We start from the raw sequence: 21754 nt of genomic DNA, 5'->3' as shown, positions 1-21754 counted from the left end.
TTAGAAACATCTTAATTAATTTGCCTATCAAGTTTTGACTTTACCATTAGGGTCCTATCATCATAATTGCCTCTTTACTTAGACAAAAAGTAATGACAAATTCATGTCTATTTGGCTAACCATTTATTCAAACATTAAATTAATTAAATAGCTAATTAACTAATTAATTAATAGCTTTATTTATCACTTTCTAGCCTTAGATTAGATCATAAAGTCTTTGAGGCCACACTTTTTTTGTAAATTTGGAGTTATTTTAATCATTGTTGTCCATACTCACAACTTCCCTTGTGCCTCCCTAGTCCCTACTATAAAGAAATTTATTTATTTATCTTGTCTTGTCTTATTTTATTTATCGACATCGTTTTTTAATAATGACCGTAAAGTATTAATCAAGTTATAATGATTTGCATGAAATTTTAAATTGTCATACATATGACTATTGTTTGTCTACATCTTACCTACTCTACATACTATGCTCAAATATTCTTTTAATCCATCTACTATTTGGTACTACCATTAAATAATTTCTTAGTTTAAAGAAATGTTAATAAAATTAGGAAATTAAAAAAAAAAGAAATAAAAATTACTAGAAATATTGTATTTTGATTGAACCCAATTTTAGTTTTAAAATATGAAGTAAATATTAAAAGGTAATATAAAAGTGGAAAGATATATATTAAAAAAATGCAAAAGATGAACGAAAAAGAAAGGGAGAGAGAAAAGTAAGCACAATGTCATCTACCTAGTACAATTATAAGACCTTATCTTGCTTGTGGCTTTCACATATAATCTATTTTAATTAAACTTGCATTATATATTTTGTATCGGTTTCTTTGTTATATTATAATCTTATTTAAAAAAAAAAAAAAGTGGACCATGATGGAAATTTCTCATAAAGCCTTCTTACTTTAGACATTATAGGATGTTTTATATCATTGAAAAATGTTTAATTGTGTATCTTTAGTTTCACTAAATTATTATTTTAGTTTTTTAGTTCATAATGGTCTCTTAATATTTTTTTTGTGTCACTTTGGTCCCTTAACTTCTAAAATATGACCAATTTAAAAAAAAAATCGTTGGTAATTAGACAAAAAGGACTAAATTGAAATATTTTGAAAGTTAAGGGACCAATGTGACATGGAAAAAAAATTAAGGGACAAATATGAACCCAAGAGCATAGTTAAGGGACCAAAATAGATATTTTACTATAATACACTCATTTATTTTTATGAATGTGTATTTTAGCAACATGCACCTTAAGGTGTATTTAATCATATTTTAGTTAAACAAATATGAACATGTAAATAATTACTTGATCTATGACGTGTTAGTATATCAGAGAAGAGATTGCAGGAATATATTAATTCAAAAGATAAAAGTCTTTTGACAATGATAACAGTAATCTCAAAACGCAAAAGTGTAAAGACAAGTGACCAACACTTATTGGTTTGTGGATCTTCCTCAATCGGTATTACTAATGCCTTAAACACTCTTTATATGGAAAGAAAAGGTAAACTACTTGGGAACGGTATATTAAGAACCATAGCCTATATATAAGATGATGGCTAATTAGGGTTCTCATTATTCCAAAATGGACCATAATGACATCCACTAATATTTGAGCCCATATCTAATTAATTAATTAATTAATTAATTAATTAATAGAAATCTAGTTAGCCTTTTAACCTTTATTTGACCACTTAATCAATTAAGGCTCTTAATTTGATAAATAGCTAATATAATTCATATAAATATATTTACCCACATAATAATGATTGAAATATGATAATTAAATTGTATTTAAATATAAAATATTCCAACAGGAGCGTGATGGCTATCAACACTCCGACTTCTATTGTTAAATTTTGGATTTTCCCCACCCCAAATAAATTGGATTTCCCCTTTAAATTCAGGTTGGGTTTGGATGAGTTCAAATTTTGTTGGCATGTCTATGAGGAATGACAGAGATCATAGAGATCCTCATTAGTCCACGGACAAAAACAAAAGTTATTACATTTTGTTTTCTATTTTATGGAACAATGATGACATTATTCACATGCATCATATTACGAGTTAAGCGACATCAACTCTCATATCAAAGTTAATATGTAATGCAACATATCACGACATTTGTTTACACCTAAAACTATTAAAGTGTCAAACAAAGTCGGCAGACAATTGATTTTAGGTTTATTCGTTGGTCCTTTATCTGAGACAGAGCCAAACGAGTACAAATAGAACCAAATTTGAGCCAACCAAATCTTTCTTAAATCTAATGAAGTCTATTATGGTTGTAAAGACTTTAGAATTAGTCAAAATCACCTTAGATTTGGAAAATTAGGCTTTATGGCCATGTTCCATAATTAAAGCGCCACTAATCGGAGAAGATGAATATGTGGAGCCAATAATTGAAAAGGTACACACACACACACACACATATATATATTAGCCATTAATCCAAGTCTTTGAGCCATATAACTTCCCTAGCTCAGCAACATTGTGAGCATCGGAATTACAATTTCTATTTAAAAATAAAACAGAAGCTAAGTCAAAATTCTTCAGAAGCATTCTACAGTCATCTGCCAACAGCTCTAAGTTTGCCAAATTGATTGTACCATTGATACAATCCACTACCACTTTTGCATCCGACTGAACAATAAGACGCTGCAAACTCAGCTTGCTTGCCACAGTGAGGCTCCATCTGATAGCCAACATCTCCGCAACAGCAGGTTCGACCGAAACACATTCTCTGTGGCTAGCGGCAAACGTGATCCTTGAATCATGGTTTTTTAGGACGCACCCAAAGGATACAGCCTCCTCACCAATTAAACCTGCATCCACCTGTAAGATTTGTGTATCCACCGGCATAGAAACCGTTTGGGGCTGCATCAGGGAACTGCCAGTTCTACTGGCCGGAACGTTCCATCTGTTATATTCCAGTGTACTGTCAAGGGCCTCATTCGCCACTTTCACCGGGTGTTGGGGCTTTTGTTGATACATCAGTTTGTTCCTAGCACACCAGATCTTGTATAGCAGAGAAGCGCTGAGCTGGGCGCTAAACATGTCACCACATGTCAAGAGGTCTAACAGCCAGACATTTAAATCGACCTCAGTAGGAATACGATAGCATAGGATAGAAGCAAAGAATACCTGTCTTGTAAAGTCACAGTTCATGAAAAGGTGGTGCGAGGACTCGACTGTCTGGTGGCAAAAGGCGCAGGAGCAGTCAAGGGCAATGCCTTTTTTTCTCAGATTTTCCTTCGACGGCAGGATGTTACGTGCTAGCCTCCACAAGAAATTTCTGGTTCTGTTATGAATGGGAGCCTTCCATATTTCCTTCCAGAGCCGCTGTTGAGAGTTACCCGAAGGGCCCGGTGAAATTGCTGCTTTGCGATGCATGCAAATGTGATAGGCAGAGCGGACTGAGTACTCCCCATTCTTCTCATGATGCCAGATACGGGTATCTTCCGATTGTCTAAGGGCAAGAGGAATACTAACGATTTGGCTTGCCACACACGTATCGAAACTGTTGAAAATCAAGTCTCTCTTCCAAATGCCAAGGTCTCTATCAATGAGGCTGCTCACTTTCGCATCCGGAGCTAAGTTCCTAACACTGCCAGAGATTTTGAACCCCGGATTATCAGGGAGCCAACCATCTTTGCGAACATCTACTTTTTCCCCGTTCCCGATCCTCCATCTAGCCCCATGTTGAATCAAATCTCTAGCACTTAAGATGCTTCTCCAAGCATAACTAGGGTTAAACCCCACCGAGCTCTCGTCAATGGAACACCGAGGATAGTATCTACCTTTAAAAATCTTCCCAACCAGAGTGTGATCTCCATCCAACAAACGCCAGTAATGCTTGCCCAATAAACTAGTGTTAAACTCACTGATGCCCCTAAATCCCATACCTCCTGCTTGCTTACTGCGTGCCATTTTCTCCCAGCTCATCCAGTGGATTTTTCGCTTTCCATGCTTGGAGCCCCACCAGAAACTTGCTAGCATTGCTTCTAACTCCTTGCACGTTGTCTCCGGCAACCTGTAGCAGCTCATTATATAACTCGGGATTGCTTGCGCGACAGCCTTAATCAGAATCTCCTTACCGGCCCTTGACAGAAATTGTTCCTTCCACCCTTTCAGCTTTTTCCATACCCTTTCAATCACTAAAGCAAAAACTTCCTTCTTAGACTTTCCAAAGACAACAGGTAGCCCAAGGTATTTCGAGTGATGCATAACATTTCTGACTCCCATCCTTAAGCATAGAGCGTCTTTCTCTTCCACACGGACGTTCCGGCTGAACGAAAGTTCTGATTTTTCGAGGCTAACCATCTGTCCCGACGACTCCTGAAATTGCTGCAAGAGATTAAGGATGCTGCCAGCTTCATTAGAATTTTCCCGTGCAAACAGAAGGCAGTCATCTGCAAAAAATAGATGGGTGATCACAGGAGCCTTCCTAGCCACGCTGATTCCATGAATTTTGTTTGCCGCTGCCTCATGCTTTATTAAACCTGAAAAAACATCAAAACACAAGATGAATAAGTAGGGAGAGAGGGGATCCCCTTGTCGGAGACCCCTCTCCGGGGAGAAAGTCACACTTGGTTGGCCATTGATGAGCACTTTGTAGGAGACAGTGGAGATACAATTTCGAATCAGAGTGACCATACTGGCAGGGAAACCCATCGAGGACAAGACTTCCGTGACAAAGTCCCATTCCAATCTGTCATAGGCCTTAGACATGTCCAACTTCAGTGCCATAACGCCGCGTTTGCCTTTTGTCTTCTTCTTCATCCAATGGAAGCACTCCATTGCCACAAGAGCGTTGTCCGTAATAAGCCGGCCTTTAACGAAGGCACTTTGCTCTTCATCAATTATCTCTGGAAGGATGCACTTAATTCTGTTTGCAATAGTCTTTGTGATCACCTTCATAACTACATTACATAAGCTTATGGGGCGGAAATCCTTTGGACTCGAGGGGTTTTTGCACTTAGGGATCAAAGCAATATGAGTATCATTTATCACTCCTGGGTTTTTATTATTGTTAAGGATTTCAAGAGCCAGGTTGGTAACATCTGAACCTACAGTGCTCCAATATTTCTGGAAGAAGAGCGCTGGCAGCCCGTCGGGCCCTGGAGCTTTCAACGGGGCCATTTGTAAAAGAGCTTCCTTAACTTCTAATGCTGTGAAGCTGTTTGTGCACCACCGGATATGCTCTTCCTTCAATTTCCCTTTTACCACTGAGCAGACACCTTGGATATTCGTGGGTAAAGAAGAAGCAAACAATTCAGAGAAGTAATTTACCAATATCCTCTCGCAATGCTCCTCTCCTTTTCTCCAACAGCCAGCCTCGTCCTTGAGCTTCTTTATGTTGTTTGTTTTCCTTCTTTGATTTGCCTTCCCATGGAAGAATTTGGTATTCCTATCACCGTGTTGAAGCCACAAGGCCCTACTCCGTTGTCTCCACATAATTTCCTCGACATGAAGGAGGTCATCCTTCCTTTTCTCAAGCCTTTTGAAATGGACCATTGATTCCTCATTGGAATCCCAATTTTTTCCGTCTGACAGCATCTCCTCTACCCTATGGATCTCCTTACTGGTTGAGCCAAGTTTATAGTCCTTAAAAACAACCTCCAGCTTCTTCATAGCAGCAAGTTTGTGGTGTCCCCTCGTGGAAGGATTGTTCCAGATTCTGTTGACATACTCTTCACATTTAGGATCTCTAGACCACACCTCTTCAAACCTGAAAATATACCTCCGTTTCTTCCTGCCTCTACCCCTGTCAACCTCCGTTTCAATTCGCACCGCCGCATGGTCAGAACCGTACCTTGAGAGATGATTTACTTGGATTGGTGAGAATTTGTTGATGTAAGCCTCGGTGGCGACACACTTCAAGGTGCCACATACTTCAAACATAAAATGAACAATCATAAATTATTCTCGTAAATAGCTGAACATAACTGTCTTTATAAGATCACAATGTTAGGTCAAGTATGATAGTTTTTTCTTTAGATACCACTCTTTAAAATTTAAACAACATACATTTAATCAAATCTATTTTATATTATTTATTTTATTTATTTTTTAAATAATATTTCAACTTCTCACATCTATACCTAACGCTCTTTGCGGTAGTTAATGAACCTATAATAGCGAGACATAATTCAACCCTCACTGCAATCATTTCAAGAAAAAGGTTGTTTAATTGATGTGGAATGTGTTTAATAAATTCAAGTGATTTAGATTTTGTGTATTTAACATTTCACATATTTAGGTTTGTCATATATTTGTAAATTGAGATTAGACGATTTAGATTTTTATTATTTAATTTTTTGGAATAATTTTTATTATTTCTTCAAATAATTCCATTGATGGTTGAATTATGTTCTCTATTGTACGTTCATTAACTACCGCAAGGAGAATTAGGTATAGATGTATGAAGTTGAAATATTATTCAAAAAATAAAAAATAAAAAAACAATATAAAATATATTCGATTGATTGTATGTTGTTTATATATTAAAGAATTGTATCTATAGAAAAAACTATCATACTTAACCTTTCATTGTGACCTATATGGTCTCATTCAGCTATTTACGAGATCAATTTATGATGGTTCACTCCATGTTTGGAATATTTGGCACCTCTTGTTTGGTTGTTGTCTTTTGCTCTTGAATGTGTTTCGTTGACTCAATATACATGTGTGCAACTTTTTCAGTTATTGGCTCCACATATTCACCTTCTCTGGTTGGTGGCGCTTTAATTATGGAACATGGCCATAAAGTCTAATTTTCCAAATCTAAGGTATTTTTGACTAATTTTAAAATCTTGACGACTAAGATAGACTTCATTAGAGTTAAGAAATATTTAGTTAGCTCAAATTTGGGTCTGTTTGTACTCGCTTAGCTATGTCTCCTATAAGGGACCAAGGAATAAACCTAAAATCAATTGTCTACCAACTTTGTTTGACACTTTAATTATTTTATGTGTAAACAAATTTCGTGATATGTTGCATTACAAATTAACCTTGATATGAGAGTTGATGTGACTTAATGCGTAATATGACGCTGTGAATAATGTCATCATTGTGGCATAAAATAGAAAACTAAATGTAATAACTTATGTTTTTGTCCGCGAAATAATGAGGATCTCTAAGATCTTTGTCAATCTTCCTAGGCATGTCAATAAAATTTGAACTCATTTAAACCCAACCTGAATTTAAGGGGGAAATCCAATTTATTTGGGGTCGGGGAAATCCAAATTTTAACGATAGTGGTCATCACGCTCCGGTTGGAATATTTTATATTTAAATAATATTTAATTATTATTATATTCGAATAATTATTATGTGGATAAATATATTTATATAAATTATATTAAATATTTATCAAATTAAGAGCCCTAATTGATTAAGTGGTCAAATAAAATTTTAAAGACTAATTATATTTCTATTTAGTAATTAATTGGATATGAGCTAAAATACGAGTGGATGTCATGATGATCCATTTTTGAGGTATTAGCAGTACCTATACTTGTCTCTATACTTTTGTGCTTCGGGATTACTGTTATCATTGCCAAAAGACTTTTATCTTATGAATCCAAGTAGTCCTACAATATATTCTCTCATATATATACAAGAATGAATAGATATTTTTTAATGGAGGACTGTAATTGTTATGATCCCTAATTGCATTACAGGATTCGAACCTGGTATTTACAGGTAACCAAGCAACATGTCCCACCAACTGAACTACTCCATTTTGTTGATTTTTATTGTTTCAAACTCAACTTATATTTAATAAGTTAATACTAACATTAACATAATAATAAATTTATATATTAAACGTTAATATATATATATATATATATATATATATATATATATATATATATATATTATAAAAATATATATTTTTGTTGTTTTTCAAATTTATATATATTATAAAAGAATTGGGCAATAATTTAAACGTTAAAATAATATTAGTATTAGTAAAATGTTAAACGTTAATATTTATAAATATTAATATTTGTAAAATGTTAAAAATGTTAAAAAATTTATAAAACATTTTAAAAAAAACTGCGCAATAATTTTTGTAACAATACATATTTTTATTGTTTTTCAAATTTGTATATATTATAAAAAAACTGGGCAATAATTTAAATGTTAAAATAATATTAATATTTTTAAAATGTTAAACGTTAATATTTATAAATATTAATATTTGTAAAATGTTAAAAAATTAATATTTATAAAATTTAAAAAATGTTAAAAAAATTATAAAACATTTTTGTTAACGTTTTTATAATTATTAACGTTTTTATTTTTACTATATTATAAATGTTTTTATTAACTAGATAAATGTTATATATATATATATATATATATATATATATATATATATATATATATATATATATATATATATATATATATATATATATATATATATATATATATATATATATATATATATATATATATATATATATATATATATATATATATATATATATATATATATATATATATTTTTTGTTAGTTTAAAATGTTAGTTTATAAAAACCATTAAAATGTTAATAAATGTTAATATGTTTGTTTATAAAAAAATAGTTAGTTTAAAATGTTAGTTTATAAAAAAGTTAAAATGTTAATATAGTTAAAAAAATTGTTAAAAAGTTTTAACGTTAAGAAATTATAGGTTATGGGTACCATTTTTAATAGTTCAGCTATTGTTTTTTATATTAATTAAGTTTGAAGTAATTATATTCAAAGCAAATACGTAGTTCGGTTGGTAGCATGCTCGCCTCACAATCACTTAAAACCAGGTTCGAATCTTGAGCATTGACTTTAAATCGTATGGTTGTTATTAAAAGTTCTCAGTTCTCAGTTCTTTTCCATAAACATTTGATTCATTTCTATCAATGGTTGAGATTTGATGTAAGACTTTAGACTTACACTGGTGTCACTGAATCCTAACTCTCTCTCTCTCTCTCTCTCTCTCTCTCTCTCTCTCTCTCTCTCTCTCTCTCTCTCTCTAAGAGTAAGCTTTTTTAGCTTACTCCAAGTCATAGCCTTTAAATTAGATTTAATCGAATGGTTGAAAGTAAAAATGCGAATTTAATCACTAGATTTGATTTAATTTAAAGGCTATGATTGGGAGTAAGTTAAAAAAAACTTACTCTTGGAGTAAGTTTAATCCTACTCATAAGTTAAAAAAATACCTCGACTTCATCTAGGTTTTTCATTTCAGCATCAACATGCTCCACCTCAACAGGAAACTCCTCCTGTTTCAACTCCTCCTTAATGATCTTCGTACTTCGAACAACATTATCAGTTTTCTTGAAAGTTATTACAGTTTCATTATAAATTACATATCGGCTTTCGATACACCTCCTGTGACCTGGATCTAGGTACCATAGCCTATAAGCTTTTACTCCTTCATGGTATCTGACGAACATACATTTCAGAGCTATAGGTTCGACGTTGTCTTGCGTAATATGAGCATATGCTACACAGCCAAATACTCTAAGATTGTCGAGGTTTGGTGGATGACCTGATCAAACTTTTTCAGGTGTCTTCATTCCCAAAGCAGACGAGGAACACATATTTATTAGGTAAGCTACAACCATGATTGTCTCAACACAAAAAACCTTTTTTTAACCGCACACTAACCAACATGCATCTCACTTTTTCCAAAATGGTTCGATTAAACCTTTTAACTAAACCATTTTGCAGGGGAGTATCTGTATTAGTTTTGTGCCTTACAATACGACACATCACAATAGGTGTCAGAAGCTTCATTGAAAAATTCAAGACCATTGTCAGTCCCAACCTCTTAATTTTCCTGCCAATTTGGTTTTTAACTAGTGTGTTCCAACTTTTGAAAGTTTCAAAAGTTTCATTCTTAGCTTTCTGAATGAATACCCATAACTTTCGTGAGTAATCATCAATAATGGATAGAAAATATCTTGCACATGAGTGGGAGGGATTTCTTGTAGGCCCCCAAAGATAAGCATGTATATAGTAAAGGGATCCATGTGTTTTTTGTTTACATCTGTTAAACTTCACCCTACAGGATTTACCAAATACACCAGGTTTGCAAAACTCCTGCTTTTCGACCTTGTCACCACCTAGCAGAGTTTTCTTTCCCAATTCGATCAGGCCCCTTTCACTGACATGGCCAAGTATCATGTGCCATAACTCAGTCTTCGACACAGGTTTTGTGGATGCTACATCTACTAAACCACTTACAACCTCAGCCTCAATGGTATACAGGTCTTGCCTCTTGATTCCTCTCAAAACTTCCTCCGACCCCTTCATAAACCTTAGGATACTTTTCTCTCCTTTAAAAACATATAATTTCTTATCGAATTCACCCAGAGAAATTAAATTTAAATTTCTCTTAAGATCAGATACATACCTTACACTAATTAACAACTTTATTGACTCATCACGAAGCTTGAATATGACCGATCATATTCCTACAATTTTGCAGGCTTTGTTGTTTTCCAGTAGGGTGAATATGACTGATCTACCATCTTGATCAAACAATTCCTCAAACACATATTTGTTTGGAATCATGTGCCAAGTGCAACCTAAATCCATAATCCATTCCTTGCTAAAATTTTTGCTAGAAACCACCAGTACATCAGATGATTCATTATCATCTTGAACAATTGTTGCATTGTCATTATCCTTGCCATCGCCATAACTCTTCAACCTGTTAGGACATATGTTTCTTGTAAGACATTCCTTCTTACCATAGTAACACTTAATAGTAGGAGCATCACCACCATAAGAATTTTCTGGACCTTTAACCTTCTTCTTATCAAACTTACCATCCTTCTTCGAGAATTTTCCTTTTACGATCAATCCTTCACCAACAGATGATGGTTGTGATCCTTTTTTTAGTTTAAATCCTTCAAGTACAAGGCTGATTGAACTTCTTAAAAGGACATGGACTCTCTTCCACACAAGAGTGTTTCTTTGAATTAGTGAGCATGAGATCTTGGTAAAGCATATAACAACAACAATAACGCTTGATCTTCATCACTGACGGTAACCTGAATATTCTCTAGATCAAGAATCAGCTTATTGAATATATCTAGTTGTTCAACCAAAACTTTGTCTTTACACATCTTGAATGAATATAGAGCACGCTTCAGGTAAAGGTGATTGACCAACGATTTGGTCATGTACAAACCTTCAAGTTTCATTCACACACCAGTTGTCATTTTCTCCTTCGAAACAAACTTGTCGAAGAACCTTATCACCAAGGCTAAATACAATGTTGATGTGGGCTTTCTCTATCATCATCATCTTCTCATTTCCCATGTTGAACAAGAAAGGCTTGCATCTTCAAACTCCATAGACTATAATCATTCACTTCGGTGAATTTATGAATCTCATACTTTATTGACAACATCTTCTGCATGCTCACCGCACTAATTTGTTGTGAAAACAATGCCCAGAAAATAGAGTATAATTGGTTTCTTTATCAGCAAGAAAACTACAAAGTGAGAAAAGAGAGAAGAGAAAGATGATTCAAAGTGGTATAAAACCCTGGATTCTTTATTCAATTATACATTAGGGGAAAATGTTTACAATTGGGTCTCAACCATGCCACTTTCTCCTCTAAATAGGATTGTGGATAAGTGGGGACTAGATTACTATTTATTAGAAAACTAAACCTTAGTTTTCAACTAACATACTACATAATTGGATTAATAGACTGGTCCAATTCAACATGCTAACAACCTAGCATATTTTGACAGCTACACTAGCTTTTCGACTTCGACATGATTTGCTACAACACTAGCTTATAACCCATAAGCTACAGATTGTTTATTTTGAATTTAAAAAAGTTTTATTATCAAATCGTTCTATTTGATTTTTAATTTTTGTTTTATCTTTCAATTTGATTCACATAAAATATACACCTAAATTTAGATTTTGGGAGACAAGATAAATACAAATTTGTTTAATATATATTTAGTTATCATATATTATTTATGAAATTATTTTTTTATTCTTTTGAATGTGTCTCAAAATCATAAGATAAAATTAAAGATTTGATTCTTTAAATATTTGATACTTTAGATTTTAGAATTTATTTTGTTAATTCTAAAATTATTTGTTGTAACTTTTTTATGGATATATAAATATTTATATTTATCCTATTTAAAATTATACATACTATGATTATGTTGTTTGAGTTTATTGATATTAATATTTATACAATAATTTTTTTTATCATGCAATTTATATAAATTCATAAAATCAATTTTTATTGTGAATTTGTTATCACAATAAGTATTGTCAAGAAATATTATTAATATCTAGAGCATCCTAAATGATTATGACCAACATATTTTAGTAGTGCCTTATAAATTTAAGACTCTTTCCATTTAATAATTTATTAAAGTATCTAATAATTTTGGTTGAGTTGGTTTGTACAACAAGTTGCAAAAGTAACATATGATGTGTAAATTTGATTCAATTAGAATCACAAAAGATGTGCGTAATTATTCATACAAATTGTTATAGTCGGCCAAAAGGAAGACCGTGTTTGGTTGAACAATTGCATACATGTGATGATAAATATGTAGTAATTATTAAGTTTATCCATGTGGATAATGATTGATGTCAAAGACATTCATTATCTGACTGAACTTATTACTAATGTTTCATCATTGCGTGAGAGTATCACTTAAAGTAAATTTTTACAATCAAATATTGGAAGTTAATTGTGTGTTTGGTATTTTGGTCGAGTCTTTTAATTTACAAGTAAAAGTGCATATGTTTATAATAATTTGTTGACATATCAGTACTGATATTGTATGAGTGTAAATTTTTCAAGTGTTTATTTGATTGCACTCACGCATATAAGGTAAACATGTAATGATTGTAAGAATTAATTGTTTATAAATATTAATTCTCAATGTTTGATCATTAAAAATAAATACTAATAGAAATTGATATTGTTGTCTAAATACTTAATATCAGTGATGTATTCAGTATTTTGGTGAGTAAATTTTTCTCATTTTGTTGTCCTCTTTTAAGCTAAATCTAACTTATGTATTAGCAAATACGATTGTTATTTTTATCTCTTAAAATTTATAACTTTTAGGATTGCAATTAGAACATTAACATGTTATTTGATCTACACCTTTAACCATTTACGGTAAGAGTTTCGTGATGAATTTGATGTGTTTACCCTTGCACCAAATTGATGTTATTCTTGGAATGAACTAGTTGGAGTTCAACTATGTTCATATCAATTGCTATAATAAGACTATGTGGTTCCCAAAGTTTGGTGAAGGTGGAGAGCTGATATTTTTTATCTACTAAGCAAGTAGAAGGACTTTTAGAAGATGAAGCTCAAATGTTTGCAATGTTTTCGACACTGCATGTTGATCGTGAAGTTGTTCGTGTTGAGTTATCTGTTGTTTGTGAATTCCCAAAGGTGTTTCCAGATGACATCAATGATTTACCTACAGAGAGTGAGGTAGAGTTTGCTATAGAATTGGTACCTAGTACAAGTACGATGTTGATGGCTCCTTATTGGATGTCAGCTTCAGAGTTGGGTGAACATAAGAAACAATTGGAAAAATTACTTGAGAAAAAGTTTGCTCGACCGAGTGTTTCACCATGGGTTGCTCCTGTGTTGTTTGTTAAGAAGAAAGATGGTAGTATGAGATTATGCGTGGATTAAAGACAGTTGAATAAGGTGACTATTAAGAATAAGTAGTCATTTCTGAGGATTGATGACTTAATGAATCATTTGGCGGGTGCTTGTGTGTTTAGCAAGATTGATTTGGGGTCTGGTTATCATCATATTCATGTTAAACCATAGGATATTCTGAAGACGACTTTCAAATCAAGGTACTGTCACTATGAGTACACTATAATGTCGTGCGCTAGGTGTTTTCATGGAATATATTAATCGAATGTTCCATTCGTACCTGGATAAGTTTGTGGTGGTCTTTATTGATGATATTATAATTTATTCCAAATCAGAAGAAGAACATGTTGAGCATTTGAGAATTGTGTTACGAGTGTTGAAAGTGAAAAAGTTGTATGTGAAATTATCAAAGTGTGAGTTCTGCTTGAAGGAAGTAAGTTTCTTTGGCCATATGATTTCAAGTGGTGGGATCGCTGTCGACCCTTCTAAGATTGAAGTTATGTTACAGTGGGAGACTTTGAAGCCTTCTTGAGATACAAAGTTTTTTTTGGTTTGGCTGGTTATTATTGCAAGTTTATTTAGGGCTTTTCTAAGTTAGCATTTCCTTTGACTCAGTTGACTCGGAAAGGCCAAGCTTATGTGTGGGATGTTGAGTGTGAATAAAGTTTTGTAGAACTGAAGAAGAAGTTAACGACTAGTCCAACATTAGTTTTGTCTAATCCAAGTGAATTGTTCCTAGTATACTATGATGCTTATAAGACGAGTCTTAGTGGTGTGCCAATGGAGAATCGTCAAGTTGTAGCTTATGTGTCTAGACAACTGAAGGTGCATGAAAAGAATTATCCTAAGCATGACTTGGAATTGGGATTAGTGGTTTTTGTAGTAAAAATTTAGAGACATTGTCTGTTTGGTTTCAAAATTCAGATATGATCAGTGATTGGGATCAATGATCACAAGAGTCTTAAGTACTTGTTTGATCAAAAGAAATTGAATATGAGGCAGAGAATATGGCTTGATTTGTTGAGGGAATATGATTTTTTATTTGATTTACCATCCAGATAAAGCAAATGTTGTAGCCGATGCTTTGAGCAGGAAGTTTCTGCATATGTCGATGCTTATGGTGCCCGAGTTCGAATTGATTGAGCAACTCAGAAATATGAGCTTGAGATTGAGTTCTACTTATCATTCGTAGACAGACGGTCAAATAGATAGGACTATCCAGTCTTTAAAAGATTTGTCGAGGGCTTGTGTGTTGGATTAAGGAGGTGCTTGGGATAGCCACTTGCCAATGATTGAGTTTACCTATCATAATAGTTTTTGTTCTAGTATTTAGATGGCACCATATGAGGAATTGTATGGTAGGAGGTGTAGGACTCTATTATCTTGGTATGAATCAAGCGCGAGTGTAGTGCTTGGACCTTAGATCGTGCAATAAATAAATGAAAAGATTAAGATGATCAAGAGAAGATGAAAGTTTCTCAGAGTCGTCAAAAGAGTTACATGATAAGAGGAGGAAAGCGCTTGAGTTCCAAGTGGGAGATCATGTGTTTTTTAGAGTTACTCCGGTAACAGGTGTTGGTAGAGCTTTAAAGTCATGAAAGCTTACACCGTGCTCTGTTGGTCCATATCAGGATTCAGAGAGGACATGTGAGGTGGCCTATCCGATTACTTTACCAACGTCACTTACGAATCTTCATGACATGTTTCATGTATCTCAACTAAGAAAGTACATTCTGAATCCTTCGCATATGATCCAAATGGATGATGTACAAGTGAGAGATAACCTGATAATTGAAGCATCACCCTTGCGGATAAAAGGTCGGAAAGTGAAGCAGTTGCGGGGTAAAGAGATTGCCTAGGTGAAGGTGCTGTGGGGGTGGACCAGCGGGTGGAAGTTTGACTTGGGAGCGTGAGGATCAGATGAGATAGTCATACCTGACTCTATTTATCTCAGGTAATTTTCGGGGACGAAATATTTTTAAGTGGGGGAGAGTTGTAACACCCCAAAAATATAGATTTAATTATTTAATCTAATATTTGTGATTTATTATGAATTTATGTAATGTATGTATGGTATTAGGGGTGGCAAAACGGGCGGTGGTCCGCAGGGCTGGCCCCCGCTCCTGCAAAAGAATAACGGGTTAGGTTGAGATTTTAAGCCCGCCGCCCACCAAAGTCCGCCTGGCCAAAACCCGCCGCCCGCCTAAGCTTGCCACGCCAAAGCCCGCCTCACCTGTTTTTTAAGCTCGTATCGCCTTAAACTCGTCCTATTTTAATTATTTCTAGTAATTCAAATTATTGATGGTTTTATTTTATACATTTATTTGTAAAGATATGCAATATTTATTTAGGTAAAATTTATTTAAAAGATGTTTTATAAAAAAATTTTCTAAAAATTAATTGAAAATTTTAATTGAAAGGTAAAAAAAGACTATTAAACTATTAAAAAAATGAAAGAAAAATAAATTAAAAAATAGGCGGACAAGCCAGTCCCCGCCAACCCGCATCCTTGGCTGGGCGGACATGATTTTTATGCCCATTTTACTTGGCGAGCATGCCCACCTCGCTCACTTTTTTGGCGGGTTTTAAGCGGGGCGGGTGCGGGGCGGACGACCCGTTTTTCCACCCCTATATGGTATGTTGTGAGGTATTTATGGATAAAGGTGCTAATTAAAACTATTTTAATTTAAATAATTTTAGTTATATTATTTAAAGTTATAATAATAATTTAATAGAATATTAAGAGGGAAAAGAAAATAAGGGCATTAAAGTAAGTGTGTGTGGGTATCATAAAAAGGGTCCAAGGGTTAAAATAAGAATAACCCAATGAAGATAATAGAGATCATAATGTATGAACGTGAAATTTTGGAGAGAGACATGAAGGGGGAGCAAGGGCACAGACAATCAAAGAGGGATTTCTGTAGAACGCGAAAGAAGAGATCGATTGCTAGGAATTTAAGGTGAATGGTATAATCTCAGGCTATTAGATTGATAGGGGTTAAGATAGAAGTAGGTATTTCTTATGTGATGATTTGATGAAAAACATGATAAATTGTTGATTGATGATCTATTTTTAATGTTAAAATGCCATGATTTGATACCTATGATGTATCTATGATGTTAGAACCTCTAAATAGGTGTTGTATGCTGTTATAAATATTATATAATGGTAATATTTCAAATTTTGAGACTAGAAATTTTTACGAAATCGAATTCGGAGGTCCGAAAGGCCTCTAACTGCAAAATATCGCACTTTTCTGGTTTGCTGTCTAAGGGAGTTCGATAAGCGAACTAGTAGTGAAAGTACCTGTTTTGCTGTCTAGAGGAGTTCGCTAAGCAAACTAGTAGCAAGAGTACCTATTTTTATTCTGGAGGAGTCCGCTATGGCGAACTAGTAGTGAAAATACTGTTAGAACAAGATTTGTTCTGATCAATATTCTTAGTTTTGATGATAACAATGTATATGAATTTTGCTTGAGATAATGTGGTACTCTAATCCTATGCAATTTCCATTTCATGAAATATATAAAGAGTATGCACAAAATCAGCGCAAGGAGCACTGACTCAGAAGGTTCAAGTATGCAACATCAAAACATGCTCTCGCAAGACATCAGAAGATGGTCAAGCAGAATCAGAACATGGTCTAGTGAAGCATCAGAAGAACTTGAGATCAGAAGCAGAAGTAATGAAGTTCTCATGGTATCACGCTAGAAGCACTTTAAGGTCAGAAGACAAGAAGATGCTCTACACCAAGCTGTCTGACTCTGATGATATTCAAACGTTGTTTATACAAACATCAAATCAGAAGCAAGTACAAGATGGCAGGCTATGTTGACTGACAAAAGGAACGTTAGAAGCTATCAAAGGCAGCGTCCGTTAAAACAGGAAAAGCAAGGCTCGAGGTAGTTGACAAAAGAGTGAAACATTAAATGCAATGCTGTACGGATCACGCAACGCATTAAATGCTCCCAACGGTCATCTTCTCAAACGCCTATAAATAGAAGTTCTGATGAGAAGCTGAACACAACACTTTGCGCAAACATACAGAAACGCTGTCAAATTCAAAAAGCTCTCAAACTTCATCTTCAACCTCACTTCATTACTGTTGTAATATCTTAGTGAGATTAAGCTTAAACTTTAAGAGAAATATCACAGTTGTGATTATAACTTTTAAGAAGCATTGTAACACTCTTGTAAGAATTTGTTTACATTCATTTGTAAAGAACTAGAGGAGATCAAGTTGTGATCGGATTCTCTAGAAAGTCTTAGAGGGTATCTAAGCATTGTGTTCCTAGAGTGATTAGGTTGTGATCAGAATACTCTAGAAGACTTAGAAGTTATCTAAGTGGAAAACCATTGTAATCTTGTGTGATTAGTGGATTAAATCCTCAGGTGAGGTAAATCACTCCAAGGGGGTGGACTGGAGTAGTTTAGTTAACAACAAACCAGGATAAAAATCATTGTGCAAATTGTTTTTATCTTAAGAGTTTTAAAACTACACTTATTCAAACCCCCCTTTCTAAGTGTTTTTCTATCCTTCAATTGGTATCAGAGCGCCGGTTCTAAGGTGCAAGCACTTAACCGTGTTTAGAAAAGATTCAGGAAGATAAAAATGCTTAAGTCAAGATGGCTGGTGAAACTCCAACACCTACATCTACATCTGGCTCTGCTGAGCAATACAATGGAAATGGTAACAATGGATACACTAGACCACCAGTATTCGATGGTGAAAACTTTGAATATTGGAAAGATAAACTCGAAAGTTACTTTCTTGGTTTAGATGGTGACTTATGGGATCTTCTGGTGGATGGTTACAAACATCCAGTGAAAGCTAGTGGTGTAAAGCTCTCAAGACAAGAGATGAGTGATGATCAAAAGAAGCTATTCAAAAATCATTACAAGTGTAGGACTGTTTTGCTGAATGCTATCTCTCATGCTGAATACGAGAAGATATCTAACAGGGAAACTGCCTATGATATATATGAGTCACTGAAAATGACTCATGAAGGAAACGCCTAAGTCAAGGAGACCAAAGCTCTTGCCTTGATCCAGAAATATGAAGCCTTCAAGATGGAGGATGATGAAAACATTGAGAAAATGTTCTCAAGATTTCAAATGCTAACTTCTGGATTAAGAGTTCTTGACAAGGGATACACCAAGGCTGATCATGTCAAGAAGATCATCAGAAGCTTGCCAAGAAGATGGGGTCCTATGGTGACTGCTTTCAAAATTGCCAAGAATCTGAATGATGTCTCTCTTGAAGAATTGATCAGTGCTCTGAGGAGTCATGAAATAGAGCTGGATGCTAATGAACCTCAGAAGAAAGGTAAGTCTATTGCATTAAAATCTAATTATAAAAAATGCACTAACGCTTTTCAGGCAGAAGAACAAGATTCTGAAGAATCAGAATCAGAAGAAGAAGATGAACTGTCCATGATCTCCAGAAGGGTAAACCAACTCTGGAAAAGCAAGCATAGGAAGTTCAAGAACTTCAGAAGTTCTAAGAAGCTTGAAAAAGGAGAACCTTCTGGAAGCAGAAAATCTGACAAGAAGAAGGTCACATGCTATGAATGCAATGAGCCTGGTCACTACAAGAATGAGTGTCCAAAACTTCAGAAGGAGAATCCCAAGAAGAAGTTTCATAAGAAGAAAGGTCTTATGGAAACATGGGATGATTCAGATTCAGAATCAGAATCAGACTTTGAAGGCGAGCAGGCAAACATTGCACTGATGGCCACAATTGATGATGGATTAGAATCTACATCAGAATCAGATTCTGAAGAGGTATTTTCTGAACTATCTAGAGAAGAGTTAGTTTCCAGATTAACAGAACTTCTGGAACTCAAGGCTCATCTTAGTGTCAAATACAAAAAGCTGAAAAAGCTATTTGATTCTGAAACTAAGAAGCTGGAAGTGGAAACTTCTGAACTGAAGGAAAAAGTTTTAAAATTATCCAAAGATATTGGATCTTCATCTGACTCAGAAAAATCCATTCCTAGTCTCAATCATATTCTGAAAGAATATGACTCGAGCTTTAGAAAGTTCTTATCTAGAAGTATTGGCAGAAGTCATCTTGCTTCTATGATATATGGTGTTTCTGGAAACAAAAGGATTGGCGTTGGCTATGAGGGTGATACCCCACACAAATTTGAACCTGTAGATGATATGAAAATCTGTTTCTGAAGAGCAATGGGTCTGACACAGAAGATTAGGCCATGCTAGTTTGATAAAGATTTGATCATCAAGATAAAATCCTCAAATGGGAAAAAGCTTCCAAAGTGGCTTATAGAGGACATCTTGAGGTTTCCAAAAAGTTCTAGAACTCCTCCATATCCGAAAAATTGAGGGAGATATTCCTTGTCAAAGTTGGACAATTTTGAGAAGAAAAAAAGTGAAATAAAAGGCTCCAAAATGAATCTTTTTGCAAAGGGACCCAATCTTTCTTGGCTCAATCTTCACTCTCAAGTTATCCAAGGCCTCAAAATTCAATTGCCACGAAATTGTTTGATTTATTTGATTTATTATGAATTTTTATTCATTTAAAAATAATTAAAATTAAGTAAATCAATAGAAAATCAAAGATATGGTTTAAGGGATCAATTTGAATCAAATCCAATCATCATTTACCCCCATATTCCATATAAGTTCGTGCTCCCCAAGATTGATGGAAAAATATTGGAATTTGGCAAATTTAGAAGGATTGAAAATCATATTTCAATCAATTTCCCAATCAAATATTTAAGGGGATTTTCTTCAAATTAGTTAACCTAAGGCATTCTATTATATAAAGATAACAAGTGCAGACCCCAAGCACAAGGATTTTCACCCAAGAAAGCTGTGTGAAAACTCAAGAAATTCAAGGGAAAATTCAAATTCGGTTTCTGAAATTGGTGTGGATTCAGGGTGTTTTGAGGATTGCAACACATTCCCGGGTCATTCCTGAAGCTATTGGGATCAATACCATCGACTTAAACGTACAAAAGCAAGCATATATTACTCACGGTTTGCACAAAAATCTTGAATTCGATTATGCTCATACGTTTATTATAAATCACATTTGAATACGTATTCTTGACTATGATGATGTTTGTGAACTTTCTGTACCATTTAATTGTTATTTAGCTGCGTGTTTAAGATTGTACCATGGCTAGAGTTTTGAGCTTCATATTGGGTTTTTCGGATTTAGCCAAAATTATACCAAACTGAGGGCATGGTTGTGTTCAGGGGGTCACTTCCAGTTGGTCTATGGCTTTAAAATAAATTTATCTTGCATATTACGTGCGACCTTGATAGTTGCAGGCGATAGCTTCAAAGCGGAATGAGGAAGATGATGCAGCGCGCGCGTGTGTCCGGTTCAAAAATCCAAGTTCCTTTATTATTTATTGCGTTGCGTTAGTTTACAACTAATACACACAGCGCAGTTGGAAGGTGAAGATGGCATTCGATCCAAGGGACCTGGGTTCGATCCCAGCGTCCCACAAGTTTTATTTTTATTTTCCTTCCGTTTGTTGTTTGTAAACAAGTTTAGATGTGGATCTCGAGTCCAAGGCTGATTCATCATGCACCCTCCAAAACCAACAGTTAGATCTCCATCCCAGCTGGTCCAACGCGTCAGGATTATAGGAGCACCATGGATTCTCAGGGCCAGCCACATCAGATCACAGAGCTAAGTCCCTTTCTTTTTATTTTATTTTTATTTGTATATACCTTGTTATTTATTTCTTTTTTTAATTTATTTCATTTAAACATTTTTTTATCATAATAATTTCATATAACTATTTATTTTATTTAATCGAAAACTCGATTTTCTTTATAATCCTTTAATTTTAATTTTATTTGTTTATACATATAATTAATTAAAATATCAGGTTTAACCCTATAATTATTAGGTTTTGTTTTGGTTTATCTAATTAATCGAATTTTCGATTTCATTAACCTTTTAGGGTTTGTTTAACATCATTTTATTTTTTATTTGCCTTTCTTGGTTAAAATAGGGTTTGTACCAATAGTCAATGAATCTGTAATGCACTAACATTTCTCTTTTTCGTGCCTAATTTTCAGGGTTAACCAGATCGA

At 34.1% G+C, this 21754-nt stretch overlaps 1 protein-coding gene across 1 annotated transcript; it reads right to left on the bottom strand.

The window, feature by feature from the left end:
* Nucleotides 1-2445: 2445 nt before the first annotated feature.
* LOC131596076 (uncharacterized) lies at nt 2446-10314 on the bottom strand. The gene is made up of 3 exons (XM_058868637.1): nt 9919-10314; nt 9216-9332; nt 2446-5883 (listed from the first exon to the last, which is right to left on the bottom strand). Exons 1-3 carry the CDS (start codon nt 10312-10314, stop codon nt 2446-2448), a joined length of 3951 nt encoding a protein of 1316 aa, XP_058724620.1.
* Between the last annotated feature and the right edge of the window lie 11440 nt (nt 10315-21754).

The sequence above is a fragment of the Vicia villosa genome, linkage group LG1 (assembly GCF_029867415.1).
Source record: "Vicia villosa cultivar HV-30 ecotype Madison, WI linkage group LG1, Vvil1.0, whole genome shotgun sequence".
Classification (NCBI taxonomy): Eukaryota; Viridiplantae; Streptophyta; class Magnoliopsida; order Fabales; family Fabaceae; genus Vicia; species Vicia villosa.
Note: the sequence above shows the minus strand (reverse complement) of the source record. Positions and strands in the feature narration are given on the sequence as shown.